The sequence below is a fragment of the Marmota monax genome, unplaced genomic scaffold (assembly GCF_021218885.2).
Source record: "Marmota monax isolate L192 unplaced genomic scaffold, Marmota_monax_Labrador192_F-V1.1 WCK01_AAM20220418_F8-fsc00055, whole genome shotgun sequence".
NCBI classification, from domain to species: domain Eukaryota; kingdom Metazoa; phylum Chordata; class Mammalia; order Rodentia; family Sciuridae; genus Marmota; species Marmota monax.
In genome coordinates this window covers 10,499,750-10,512,500 of record NW_026695205.1, presented here as the reverse complement: position 1 = coordinate 10,512,500, position 12,751 = coordinate 10,499,750, and the positions used below count along the sequence as shown (strand labels likewise).

At 50.3% G+C, this 12,751-nt stretch overlaps 1 protein-coding gene across 1 annotated transcript in view; it reads right to left on the bottom strand.

Annotated features, from left to right (window-relative positions):
* The window catches only part of Ildr2 (immunoglobulin like domain containing receptor 2), a 58,123-nt gene that overhangs the window by 16,039 nt on the left and 29,333 nt on the right, over positions 1-12,751 (bottom strand). Inside the window, exons 5-7 of the mRNA XM_058574404.1 lie at positions 5,999-6,055; positions 3,565-3,711; positions 2,362-2,538 (exon numbers count right to left, since the gene is read on the bottom strand). Of these exons, the coding sequence (XP_058430387.1) occupies positions 2,362-2,538; positions 3,565-3,711; positions 5,999-6,055 (381 nt within the window). The remainder of the gene's footprint in view (positions 1-2,361; positions 2,539-3,564; positions 3,712-5,998; positions 6,056-12,751) is intronic.

Below are 12,751 nucleotides of genomic sequence, written 5' to 3'. Positions count from 1 at the left end.
AGAACAATCTACATTGGCCTAAGCCACATTTTTTAAAGGAGAATTAGCCAAAGGCCAACAGTAACCTACCTTGGGACCGTGAGCACGAGATGTGTCCATGGGGACCATAAGAGACTAATTCCTGGTGCCAGGATATGACGATGACACAGGCCAGGCCAGACTGGCTGTGACTGACACTGATGGCCATCTTTGCTGTTTGGGGGCTGACAGACCCAGACTGTGTTTGATCTCAAGGTCAATAGTTTTTTAGGTCTCTGAAGTGAGGATTGATTAGTTTAAGCCCATCTGGCTCAGGAATGGGCATAGGATACAACTCTGCCAGGGAAGGCTGGTACATAGGGGAAGAGCTCCTGGGAATTTTCTGTCACTCTTGGGAAATGAGGCACAAGGATGAAGCGCATATCTCTCTCTCCTCTCTCTCTCTCTCTCTCTCTCTCTCTCCCTCTCTCTCCCTCTCTCTCTGAATTCATTTAATACTGGAACTATTGCTGTCATCAGTGGATCACGAGGGCCGCCAGCCGAGCAGGCCAGAGGGGGTGCTCGGGATGAGAGTACTGAGATGCAAAGAGCTAGTTCTTTCAAGGATGCTGCCAAACTGTCCACTAGGTGGACAAAACCTGTCCACTAGCCAAACCTGGAGCCACCAGGCTTGAGATTTCCTGTTATGTGGACTAATTCAGTTTTCTATTTTTTTAAAGCCACTTCTAATTGCAGTTAATGTGGCAGGATGGGACCAATGACTAAACCGCAATGACCAGGAGCTCAGGAAAGGCTGAAGCCGGGACAGAGGACGATCTGCCTCTCTGAGCAGCACTCACTGTGATGACCCACTGAGTAGGAAGAAGGGCCAAGGCTCCAGTGGGAAGGAAGGGAAAGAATTAGGGGGACAGGGAAAGCAGCAAATAAAGAGCGTGGGACGGATCCCCTCAATGCCCCTGTGGCCCACCCCACCCTTGGGGACACGCACTGCCCGGTCTTTACCTCTCTGATTCTCTGTGTCCTTGATCATTAACTTTTACCTCTCAGTCTGTGACTCATTCCCAGTCTCAGACGTCAGGATTCTACTAATAGTTCCAGGGAGAGAAAAGCACAAAGACCAACTCCTCACCCAGGCTGCCCACCCCTTCCAGTCGGGCGGTGGCAGTTCACCAAGTGGGCTGCACCCTCCCGGCTCCCCTGGGGGCAGCTTAGAAGCCTCCCGCGTGAAATGTCTGATTCACCCACCCCAGATGCTCATCGCATCTAGGAATTTGAAAATCACCGCCTAAGTCTCCTAGACACACAAGCTTAACCTCCTCTACCCTGTAATCCTGTCCAGATGCCTCCAGGAAACTGAATTTTAACACTCTTTGCCCTGCCACCCTCCCCTGCCCCTCCACCCTCCTCTCCCCCCCCTCCCCCCCTACCTCCAAGCCCCAGAAAGAGCTGATCGTCACCCAAGTCCACTCTCCCAACCAGTTACAGCATGGCAGCTATGATCTGCAACACTGAACACCTTGGGGTACCATCCTGAGGCCCCTTTCCCTCCTTCTCCAACATCGTATCACTTCTTTCAAACTCCTCTCAGGTTCCTCTTGCTGTTTGATCCCGCTGTCTCCTTCAGAAGCCAGATGCTCAGCGGACGCACCAACCACTTCAGCCAGGCCTTGGCGCGTGGTCTCTGGCCCCACTCTCTCCCCCTGCCCACTCGCTTGTCCCCTGCCACCCTCTGCTTGCAGCGCTCCTGCTAACTCACGTACCAGCCCAGCCCTCTGGAGGAGCTGCGAGGGAGGCCCCTCAATCCGGCTCCACATGCCCTTCCACCTCTCCCAGGGGTCCCCCCAGCCCTGGGATCTCACCACGCTGGCCTTCCTGCTCAGCACCCCTCTCACTTCTGGGCTCAGCCCCAAACCCAGCCTCCCCCGGCAGGCTCTGTAACCACTCCAGCTCCTTCATCTCTGACGTCCAAGTAACACCAGCCTCTGATTGCCACAATCAGGGCCCACCCTCTGTCCCTGACAAGACCATGCTGCCTTTAGAGAAGCTGCATCCTGCACATGGCATCGTCCCTCCTCCACGTGCCTCAGACGGTCCTTAACACCAGGCGGGGCCGGAATAACATTGAACAAGGTTCAAGGTGTGCCCCAGCTCTCCGGCCCTCGTTACTGGGGTGCTTAGGAAGGAAGCAGGGTCAGCAGGTCCTCCAGCCTGGGAAAGCCCAAGATGCACTCCAAAAGACACCTCACATGACCAGAAGGACCCCACTTTCGGAAAGCAGATAACTTTCCCCAAGATACACCACTGAACAGACTGTGCTTATCAGCAAGGAGCTGGGTGGGGCCAGGGACGAGGCGGGGCAGGGCGGTCTGGAACTACAATTACCACTGTGGCTTCCTCCTGTGGAGTCACTGGGTGCCAAGGGAGGTGGATGCGGCTTGTCCATCAGCATGCCAGATGAGGGGGTTCCTCCCAAAGGGACAGAGGGGATGGAGAAAGGGCCAGGGACACCGGAGACAGAGGGAGGGTACCCGGCCTTGGCCGCTTTCCCTGCTTCATACACTGTGGAGGAGACGAAGAGCAAGAGAGATTACGTTACCCCACCCTCCACAACCCTCACACCAGGAATCCCCGAGGATGCTCTCAGGGGAGCTCCTGGACGTGTGTCTTCTCTGAGGACTGACCGGATTCAGAAGGGACACTCTCCCTCCGACCACTTCAGCTCCAGTGAAAAGTGACACTGTGAGCAGCTGCAGGAATCACGTGCTGAACCTGGCTTCTGGTGCTAATGGGGTTCCGGGAGCTGTCAGAGCAGCGTCCCCAGGGTCAGCAGCCCACGGTCTGCAGACCGCCTCAGCCCTCTGGAGGAGGCCCCCAGCACAGGGCTGCTTTCAGGAGCCGGGGAACCTCTTCTGGAGAGGTGAAGAGGCCATGGGCTGCCACGTGACCCTGTGACCCTTGCTGGATGACTCTCAAAGCTAAGCAAATGACCTGAGGCCCCCCAACACTGCTATCCGTAAAGACACTGAAGGTGCACAGTGTGCCTCTCTCTTCCAGGAAGTGTCTGGTTTGTGGTAGGGATGCCAAACTCAGTGCCTATGTGGGCTTGGCTAGTAAGGTACCATCAATCCCTACAGGAGGACCAGTCCTGTTGGGGCCTGTTCATCATGGGAGTAAGGGAAACTCATCAGTGGCTGCCGGGTGGTGCCCAAAGGCCACAGTCCGCACATCCACTTTTAAAAAGAGGAGGTTCTCTGCATGAGAGGAGAATGAGGAAAGGTTCCTCTGGTTTGAATGCCCTGAGGAGGGGCAAAGCCTGTCCCATGACATGGCTGTCCTGCACCTGCCCTTTCTCCATCAGTACTGCCCATGGGCTCCTAATGCATGGGTGAAGGTGTGGATGGACACATGGAGGCATGCAGGCAGCGGGCGAGCAGGCAGACAGTGGCATCCCTGAAGATGGGCTCTGACAGAAGACGGGGTCTGGGTGGAAGGAAAGGAGGTGGAGGAGGACTCGGGGGCACAGCTGTCAGATGGAGAGGGGACATTTCTTCCACCACTCCACACCTCCCCTGGCTCTTTACTCACAGGCCTGAGGGCAGCAGCAGGAGTCTGGGCAGCACGGGCAGCGGACGTAGCAGCAGCAGCTATGGGGACAGCACTGGCACCAGCAGATCCCCACCAGGACGAAGAAGAGGAAGACTCCCAGGATCACCAGGCCCACAAACACCCACTCTGGAAGGACGCACAGAGAAACCCACACTCAAGGTAGCCAGCCCACCTTCAGGACGGGGCACACCAAAAGGTGTGTCCCTGTGAAAGGAGGTCAGGGGGAGGGCCTGGGGAGAAAGCGCTCGACAGGGAACAGAGCCCACTCAACAGGAACCCTGCAGTGAGCGCCAGTGTCACGCTGGGCTTGCAGTGCAAAGCCATGGGGCTGAGGAGTCAGGCCTGTTACTGGGGAAAGGGTTTGCCAAGCTGAGCACAGCGTCAGAATAGGGTCAGGACAAGTGCAGAAGGAGTCCTGGAGGGGGGAGGGGAGCCGCGCGGCTGGGCTAGGAGGTGGAGGGCTCTGTCAATGCCTTTTATGGTCAAGTTAATCTTGTCTCTAAAATCCAGGCCCTGAAAACAGTCCTCTGTGTCCACATGGCCTCTGAGTAGACCATCTTCAGGTGGTCCAGCGCCTGGCCACACTCATCTGCTCTCCCTGCAGACTGCCCTAGAACACCCTTCCTGTACTCCACACCAGGGCGGAGATCCACACCTCTTGCTTATAGCTGGACAGCTGTCCAGCAGAGAAGGCACTGTCCCCATCCCCGAGAATGGGTCTGGTGTGATCACCCTCAAGCCGGTCAGCCAGCAAGCCCAGGGCTCAGGCTCTCGGGATCTGGTGAGGCGCAAGGCTGACGTGGAGGCCTGCAATGTTTGGCTCCTGCTTCTCACGGCTTGGCACAGGCCGAGCGTGAATCCCATTTCATCTGTCATCTCAAAGATGGAGAGAAAGGAAGTAGATTCTATCTGGCTTCGATAAAAATGACTGCGGCCCTACGTGACTTGACTCAGTAGCATGTGATGGGACCTGGCAACGGGACCGACTCTCCCTGGAGCCTGGACGGACTGAAGGAGCCATCTCTCCCTTCAAAGCCAAAAGAATAAAGCGGTTCGTTTCAGTTGAGAGCTTTCTCACCAAAAATCTCTTTACAGTGAGCCTCAGTGCACATTTTTTCTTAAATTTCAATTACTAAATAGTCCTTTGATGGACATGTAGTTGGGAGACTGAAACTATGAAGTGTGGAGACCTTATGATAATGGCAAAGTCATCTGACCTTTAGTTAGAATATTATTTCCTCAGAGAGAAAGTGAACATCCTGTACCTCCTGAAGGTCCCTCCTCGCCTCCCCGTCTGAAACACACTCAGATCACCCAGGTCCCCCTGTCCCTTGGTAGGGGCAGATGGCTTGCAGATCTGGGGGCATTCCTGCTGCACACACTAGACAGCAGGAGGCCTTGGCCTTAGCACTATGAAAAAGACAGTAATTCCCAGTTATATAACTTCTAGTTTGAAACCCAGCAATGTAGCTGTGTGTGTGTGTGTGTGTGTGTATACAAATGCTTTCAAACTGCAGGAACTTTGGACAAGGGGGATTACAGAGAGATATCTCTTGGTGTCCTTGGAACCACATCAATAAGAAGAATGCCTGGTGGGAAAGGACAGAAGAATTCATGGAAGAATAATTAGTAAAGCTCACTGTGAAGGCTCCAGGTGTTTCTTGAAACATGTACCTCTCTGTTGTTATTAGGAAACTCTTAAAATTATGGCAGAAACTCTCCAAAACAAGACTGAACCCCACCTTTTCCTGCCCCTTGATTTGGGTGCCTCCTCACCACACTTCCCTTGCGTCTCTGAGCCTCCATCAACCATGAGACGCAGTGCTGCCCCAGTGCTGGCTGGTGGAGGCTGGGGCACCGAGCTGCATCAGTGTGCTGGGCAGGTGGCCCTGAGCCTCAGGGAGGCAAGGGGCCCTTGATCCCATGAAATCGTACACCAGGAAATGCAGGTCTGTGGATGGCTGTTTTTAAGGCAGGAGGAGTGGATAGCTCTCCTGAGGTTTGAAGAGATCTTTGATAATGTTACAAAAGGCAGTTCAGAGGAACAGGATTATATCATATTGAACGCGTGAACGCATCACAGGGGATGAGGGATCAGACAAGGAATGCGTGTGGGGAGGACACAGCTGTCGGGGCACAGCTGGAACACTGAGGCAGGCATGGAGCTTGTCAAGGATACTGCGTGCCTGGCGCTCGGGGCCTGGGTCCCCACCTCAGCCTATCTTTGATTGTTATTATCTCGGGGACGAGGAACAGAAGGAATTTAGTTTAAAGGCTCTTCTAGTGGGCTTAGCTCACAGACATACTCAGACAAACATGAAAACAATTAAATAAGTCATTAGTGACTAATGCAGAAGCAAGACAGATGGAGTGACAGCAAATCAGGCAAATAAAGAGTTAAATGACTGAATACCTGGCATAATCTCCACAGCAAAACTGGGCAAGAGATCAGCAAGCAGCCCTGTCCTGCCTAGAAGAGTGGAAAGAAAAGAAGAAGGAAAGAGGTTACTCCAGAGGGAAATGCAGCCTGGAACCTGGCCCCCGCTGCCATCCATCCCCACGCGGCCACCCGTCTGCGTGTGGTCCGAGAGGCACATCACCACGGCTGGGCTCGGTCAACAGAATGACCTCCTCCTCAGCCTTGGGCAGTCATCTAAGTGAAGCCTGCCCTAGACGAGGTGGAAGTGGAGACAGAGGAAAGATTCTGCTTGAGCAGCCTCCGTGCCCCCTGCTCTCACTCCCCGCCCATCCTCCCGCTAAGTCAAGCCATCTGCATCAGTCTACATTTCCATCCATCCATCCAGTCCCACATCCATACAAAAACAGAAGTACATATTTGGTTTTAACTCAGGATTATCTTGCTACATGATTCTATTTATGGCCTAAAGATGTTTCAATGATTAAAATTTTCAAAGGCAAGGAAAAGATAAAGCTAGATCAGCTACACACTCCTCTCCACTCCTGGCTGGAAACACTCTGTGCATATGTAGATGGTGTGGCTTTTCCATATGGTACCCACAGCTGGCGTTAGGTACCCCAGGGCCTTCTGCGTGATATGGCATGGAGGCTCAACGGCTGGTGTCAGAACAGGTGCCCCACAGGGGCTCTGGAAGGCAAGAGCCGTGTGGGAAACAAGATGCTGGAAGGGGCGAGAGAGAGCTCAGTCCTTTTTAAAACCAGCCTGACCTTTAGAAAGCTATTCTGATGCCTTCACCAGACTCCCATAAAGGTAAATGAAGAGGCCTGTTAGATACCCCCACGCTGGAGCCTTGCTAATCCACTGATGTTCTGCATCAGGACACCACTATCAAACCTCCCTCCTCTCCGAGTTGTGATGGGGAAGGTCACTGTGCCACCTGAGCATCCAACTGAATTCTGTTTCACCGAGGGGCATGACATCCATCTCTAGAACAGCACCATCCACTGGAGGTGCAGCCACCAACACACACCATTATATTTAAAGTGTAAAAGTAAATTAATTTAAACTTTTTTTTTAAACCTATGCTAGTATCAACAACAAATCATCATTTCAAGAATTCTGTGACCACATGTAGCTACTGGACAGCAGAGCTCTGGGGTCTGTATCTTGGCAGCTTCTATCATCAATGGCTTTCCTGTTGTGAGGTTCACCAATGATTTGGACCACGGCACATGCAGAGATGTCTTAAATGCTGGTGTGCTTGAGACCAAGAGTCAACACGAGCCCGGCTTCTCACGTCACCAGGTGCACCAGGAGGTAGAAGGACCTGCTAATCGTCCAGGTCAAAAAACAGCAATGGAAATCCACAACCTACATTTTCTTACACTCATTCACAGTCCTATTTCCATACAAAAATAAAATCCATGCATGTGGTTTTGGCTCACTTAGAAAACAACTCTTTCCTGTCAGTCTCTTGAGTGCTTTAGAGAAAAGGCTGCTGTGGGGGGGGGGCTTATAAAAGTCACAGCTGGTCACTAGTCCCCACTTCTAGAAGACACTCCCCAAGAAAGAAGTTCTGACCAGGGGCAAAGAGGAAAGGGGACCTCCAGCACACCAGGGGGATGAGGTAGCCAGGACACAATGTCAGAAAGTCGGGCAGCAGAGAACCTTGCTCCCTTGGCCTTTCCTCTCAGCTGGCCTCAACGAAGGGAGGCAAAGGTAGCAGTATGCATCCGGGTCATGCCTCCTGCCAGGTCCCACGCAGGGAAAGTGAGACTTTTACTCCAAGGGAACAGCAGGGGTCACTCAGGCCAACTCTGCTTTAGGCCTTAGCAAGAGGAGTGTCCTTCTTTCTGTCCTCCAGCTCACACAGCTGACCTGTGAGATGGCACTGCTGCTTGCAGGGTCCCTGAGGAGGACCAGCAGGAGCCAAGCAGAGCCCTGGGGAAGCACCCTAAAGGAGACTTCCTGGCCAGCCTTTCACTGCAGCCTTTGCAAAACATAAAGAGGTGCCCCAAGGCCCACACAGTCCCCACAGCAGGAGACCAGACAGGTTTGGGACCAAAGTCTGAGCAAGTGATGAACAGTGAGCACTGGTCTCATCTGGAGTGTTCTCTGCAGATATCTCTTGCAGACTCAGTGAGGCCATAGGCAGTTGGTCAAAGACTTGGGAATTTGGGATCTTAGATGGCTCTTGCAGACACAATTCACACTCACTTGCCAGGCCTAGCCAATCAAGGAATCTAGAGTCAGCACTGGTCAGTAGGTCAGTCACCATAGACTGACTTAGTGGGAACATTTGCTATGTTTTTTTTTTTTTTCCCCCTGCCTGGACAATTGGTATGTCTGAATGGATCTCTCATTGTCCAGCCTATTAGTGCTTCGAGCATCTCTGCAGGTTCTGTGGTCCAAACCATTAATCAGAGTTACAGCAGAAATGCCACTGATGATGTCAGCTTCCCTTGTAGCTCTCAGGGGACATTAGTTGCGTGGTAATTATTCACCCCTACATTCCAGGAGGATATGGATTAGATTCAGCCTGTTATGTTAGGAAAAGCAGTGGATGGGAGTCAAGATAGTTAGGGCAGATAGGTCATGAGTTGATTCAGTACCTACTACAGGCAAATTACATCCCCTTTCTAGGTCTCAGTTTCCTCTTTTGTAAGAAGGAGTTGAATGTAGTGGTGTGAAAATGGGGAGACTACATGTCTGGGTTTGTTGGGACCATCCTGGTTTATGCCTATGACCATGGTTGATTATTCACAACACCCCTGTTTACTCAGAGAATTCTAGTTGGGCAGTTGATTGTGTGCTCACCCTATCTATATGATTTTTGATTCTCAGATCCAATACTCAGTGATTGGAGTGGCAAACTGAAATGTGTATAGGGACCAGCAGGTAATACAAATTAAATGAGTATGGCTGCCCGATGTGAGACACCAGGGAGGGGTCATGGGTGTAGAGAACAGTAGGGTCTTACCAGTGGACATCTGTTGCCCCCCGGGAAGTTGTCCTGAGAGTGGAGGCAAACCCATTATTCAAGATTCCCTAGATTCTATGTAAAATGTCATGATTTTCAAGTGTTGGGCGATTAACAAACACATTTTTTAAATGGTAGACAAGTCAAAGGGGATATGCCTGTAGGTACAGAGCCCAGAGACCATGAACCTGCCTCCGAAGGCTCACAGTGGGAAAGCCAAAAGCCAGGTTTTCCCAGAGGCCCTTTAGATCACCTTAATGGTGTTCTAACATGGCTCCCACACACAGAGTGACAAAAATGTAAGCTCTGGGCCCTCATGTCCAAATTAAAACTTCAAATAACAGCATGACACACCAAATTGTTAGTCTTTCTAATTTTGGGGCTCTAGAAAGGGCATCCCGGAAAACAATGAGCAGGCTCTCTGTTGTTATTCTAGGCTGCTTTACTTCTTTTAATAGAAAAAATTAAACAAGGAGAGAGTATATCAGAAGTATGGACCAGGAATCCACAAAGGCTGTTGCTCCAGGAAGACCTACATCCAGCAGCTTCCTGAAGTCACACTCCACACTGACCCCTCAGAAGGTGGAAACCTCCCACGGAGCTCTTGAGTACCACTGGCCCTGGGGTGGGGTGGCGACAGGCTCTTCAGTGAAGGGGGTGACATTCAGTGTTTTGAGTCCAGAACACGGGGAGCTGGGTAGAGCAGACACCATCACTGTATCCACAGCAGAGTGAGAGCAAAGCTCTGGCTTTTCCACCATGACTTACATTTTACTGGAGTGAGAGACTTTTTAAATATATATATATTTAGTTGTAGATGGACACAATACCTTTATTTTATTTATTTCTTTTTATGTGGTGCTGAGGACTGAACCCAGTACCTCACACATTCCAGGTAAGCACTCTACCACTGAGCCACAACCCTGGCCCTGGAGTGAAAGACTTTTGAAACTCGGGTTTGTGCTGGAGTCCTATATTTCTAATCATCCATTTGCTTTCAACTCTGCCCCTGACAGACCCTCAGCAATGCTACCGTTCTCTTCTCCCCCTCCTCGTTTGTGTGCGAGGGAAGTCTGCTCCTCCGGCATCTAAATGGCTGCGGTGAACACATTCCAGGCTTCAGCAGCACTCTACCAACTCCCGAAAATCACCATTATTCTTCCAGGACTTCACTCAAGAGTGGCAATTACAAGTCACTTTAAAGTCTGAGAAAATGCTGGAAAGCACACCCTGCAGATAGAAGGCCACATTGACTCTTTTCAAACCAAAGCTCAAACTATCCACGGAAAATACAGTTTTCATGTAAGCACTCAAACAGTTTTCTCCAAACCTTGCAAAATCCATTACTTGAAAGAAATTTCCGCATGAATACCCACAATGAATGAGATCTGCTAATGGCCTGGCAAGCACACACCAGTGGCAGGTTCAGGCCATACTGTCACAGAGTCCACCGCCAGGCATGGCAAGGTACTGTGGGGTGAATGCTCACAGTAGAAGCAGGCACTGCCAACAAAACACCTAATATCTTATCTATATAGCTGCCTACTCCAGCTGTTTTCTGCCTCTGCCATCTTGAAGTCATCCCCAACTGAAGTGTCTGGACACGTTCCCAGGAACCAGCTCGCTCTGTGAGGTCTTCAACCCATTCACTCACTCATTCATTCAACACAGAAGTGTTTACTATACCAGGTGCAGACAGAAACAGGACCAGGACATGGCCCCTTGGGATGCTTAAGAGTCTCAGTGTAGCCCATGCCCATACAGCCTCCAAAAGCATGAGCAGAACTTTGTTTTAGTTACCTGCCTTTGTGTCACAAAACTCACCAAAATCAAAGGAGTTTTTCCTGCAAGTCTGCCTTTCTCTGCCTCTTCAATATCATGTTCCATCTGGTCCCAGGCCTTTCCCCAGAGACTCAGTCCTTGCCTAGCTTCCTACTCCTCTATTCAGAGTGTTATCTCTGCACCTTTCACAATGATCGTGTCCTGGAGATATTTCCTCCAATCCTCTAACACTCATGTCTTAGAAGGCCAGGCCCCTTAAGGCGGAATTTACCTAACTTCTTCACTAAGGTAAGCATTTATCACGCCTGAAATGTGTTCTGACAGACTCAGTAAGAAAGCTGCATTGAGAAGCTGCTTCCCCTCCACGCTCCCTGGGACCACTGGGACCACTGTACGTGCATTCCTTATGGCACTTACCTCTCAGTTGCAATGGTCCCCTTACCTGTGCCTCCAGTGGCAGGGAGGAAACCCTCAGGACAGGGACTTACCCTAAACCAAGCATCCCCAGCAGCCCAGCGCGAGAAGGCACCTCAGTCACTTATCAGTAGCAAATCCCCACTGTTTGGTAGACTGGCTCCTGGCTAGGCTCTGACTCGCTGCTCACAGTCCCCTCTCTCCATTCCAGGTGGGAGTAGGCTCTTAATTAAAAATCTGAAGTGACCACTCACTCATCAGTTCATTCATTCCACACTCTTCTATGCACTGCAGAACATTCAGCACCCCCAGAGTCAAGGCTTGATGCCAGGAGCATCATCCACACACTGGGCCATACAAATACTATTTGCCATCTAAGAGAATGGAATCAGCCCAACCCTTATCCTGAGATTTGAGGACCACCAGGGTAGGGTATTTCTAAGGAAGTCACTACAGAGATACGACATGCATACAGATTTTAGATAAAAAGATTTTTCTTTTCTTTATTCTTAATACTTCAATCCAAGTTCTGATTTTTAGTTCAAGCCTTCAAAATGCAATGGACAGTGCAGAAGTTCTGGATTTGGTACAAACTTGTTTTTAGAACCTAGACCTGGCTACTCAGTCACTTGACCATAGCAGACAAGCTGTTAATGCATTGGAACTCATGAAAAAGTGGGATAAGCACATCTTCTCCACCCTCAGATACCTACAGCACATCCCATCCATTTGTTTCTTTGAGAGTTTTAACTTCAGGACCGCCTAGGGTTGGCCAATATACACTACTAGGGAGCCCTCTGTTTCAGAACATGAGGATGATGAGGAGCGCCTCTCCCCGGGGCCGTGCCTCCCCTTCTTCTCCTTTCTGTTCAACACACAGCTTCATCCACTCCCAAGCTTTCCTCTGGATCTATCTTCAGGGATGTACTGTATCCACCCCCTCTTCTCTCAGCTCCTAGCCCTCCGAAATGTCTCTCTCCTGTGTCTCTGAAGGGAGCAGATGCCTTTCTCTGGCCCTTTTAAGTGTGAAGATGTTTCTATGGCTATGCTTCACGTGTTGTTTCCATGGCTATTCAAAATCCCAAATAGATTGGAAATTTCCCAAGGGCACACACATCCTCGGTTTTATTCTATATTCCCATGGCAACCATGAATTTAATAAATATGATTTATGGGAATAAACTATAAATAAACAAGTGTGGATATAGCCTCTTTTCTCTTATGTATGTATTTATAAACTGTGTATTTAAGCATTTCTTGTGTTTACTTTTTCTTTTTGTGTCTTGTATATTTTAGTTCACTTTAAATTATAATCTTAAAAGAATAATTCTGACAGAGAATTCTCTCCATAAAATGACTAGTATTGAACCATCTGCAATTAACTGTTAATAAATGCTTCCGGCTTTTTGGCGGTGATTATAAGTTTAGCTTAAAGAGGTAACTTCTTCTATTCACACAGAATTCTAGAATCAGATTTTAGGGCCAGAAAGGATCACAGAGGTCTGGTCCATACCCACCCCATGTTTTCAGGAAGTTGGGAGAGGTTGAGAATCTCACCCCAAGCCACAGAG